The 1,047-nt window shown below is 45.9% G+C and overlaps 1 protein-coding gene across 1 annotated transcript; it reads left to right on the forward strand.

The window, feature by feature from the left end:
- The first annotated feature begins 6 nt into the window (after positions 1-6).
- LOC106321938 (E3 ubiquitin-protein ligase UPL2-like) lies at positions 7-1,007 on the forward strand. Its single transcript, XM_013760147.1, has 2 exons — positions 7-616; positions 696-1,007. The coding sequence occupies exons 1-2, from the start codon at positions 8-10 to the stop codon at positions 996-998; spliced, it is 912 nt and encodes a 303-aa protein (XP_013615601.1). The 5' UTR covers position 7; the 3' UTR covers positions 999-1,007.
- The last annotated feature ends 40 nt before the right edge of the window (positions 1,008-1,047 follow it).

Below are 1,047 nucleotides of genomic sequence, written 5' to 3' on the forward strand. Positions count from 1 at the left end.
AGTCGAAATGCAATATGATCCAAATGATTCAACTGTTCGGGATGTTGAAGCGGTGAGTCAAGAAAGCGGTGGGAGTGGGGCAACCTTGGGTGAAAGCCTTAGGAGTTTGGATGTTGAGATCGGAAGTGCTGATGGACATGATGATGGTGGAGAAAGGCATGATGTACAGCCAGCTATACGCTCAAGAAGAGCAAATTTGTCACTTGTGCCATCTTCAACTGGGCGAGAAGCTTCTCTTTATAGTGTAACTGAGGTTCCTGAGAACTCCGGTCACGAGGCTGAGCAGGATAATCCACCAGAGGAGCAACCAGTTAACAGGGATGTTGCTTCTAGTTCTATTGATCCTGCATTTTTAGATGCCCTACCTGAGGGACTGCGAGCTGAAGTCCTTTCAGCTCAGCAAGGTCAAGCGCCAGAACCTTCTAGCAATGAACAGCAGAATTCTGGAGATATTGATCCGGAGTTTCTTGCTGCACTTCCTGCTGATATCCGAGCTGAAGTTCTGGCACAGCAACAAGCACAACGGGTTCATCAGTCTCATGAACTTGAAGGTCAGCCTGTCGAGATGGACACCGTTTCAATAATTGCAACGTTTCCTTCGGAGTTGCGAGAAGAGGTATTGAGTTGTTGCCTTTTAACGGCATGACCATGAGTTGAGTTGAAGTTTATTCATCTAATATGACTTTTGTTATCAGGTGTTGCTGACGTCAGATGATGCCGTTCTTGCAAATTTAACACCTGCACTGGTTGCGGAAGCAAACATGTTACGTGAAAGGTTTGCTCATCGATACCATAACCGTGCACTTTTTGGTATGCATCCAAGACATCGTAGAGGGGAGGCATCCAGGCGAGGTGAAGGTGTCATATCTGGAAATGAGGGGATTGCTTCTCGTAGGTCTGCTGCAAAGGTTATAGAGGCCGCTGGAGCTCCCCTAGTTAACACTGAGGCACTCCAAGCAATGATTCGTGTTCTTCGGATAGTTCAGGTAGTTACCTAATGCATTACTTAGATATTTAACTGACATCACTTGGACAATTCATTTATAT

Source organism: Brassica oleracea, unplaced genomic scaffold (genome assembly GCF_000695525.1).
Source record: "Brassica oleracea var. oleracea cultivar TO1000 unplaced genomic scaffold, BOL UnpScaffold04030, whole genome shotgun sequence".
NCBI classification, from domain to species: Eukaryota; Viridiplantae; Streptophyta; class Magnoliopsida; order Brassicales; family Brassicaceae; genus Brassica; species Brassica oleracea.

Excerpts from the sequence above, each read along its gene's own strand:
- LOC106321938 (XM_013760147.1), top strand. The coding sequence starts at position 8 with ATGCAATATGATCCAAATGATTCAACTGTTCGGGATGTTGAAGCGGTG. Across the intron at positions 617-695 it reads CTTCGGAGTTGCGAGAAGAG|GTGTTGCTGACGTCAGATGA; the intron begins GTATTGAGTTGT and ends TTTTGTTATCAG.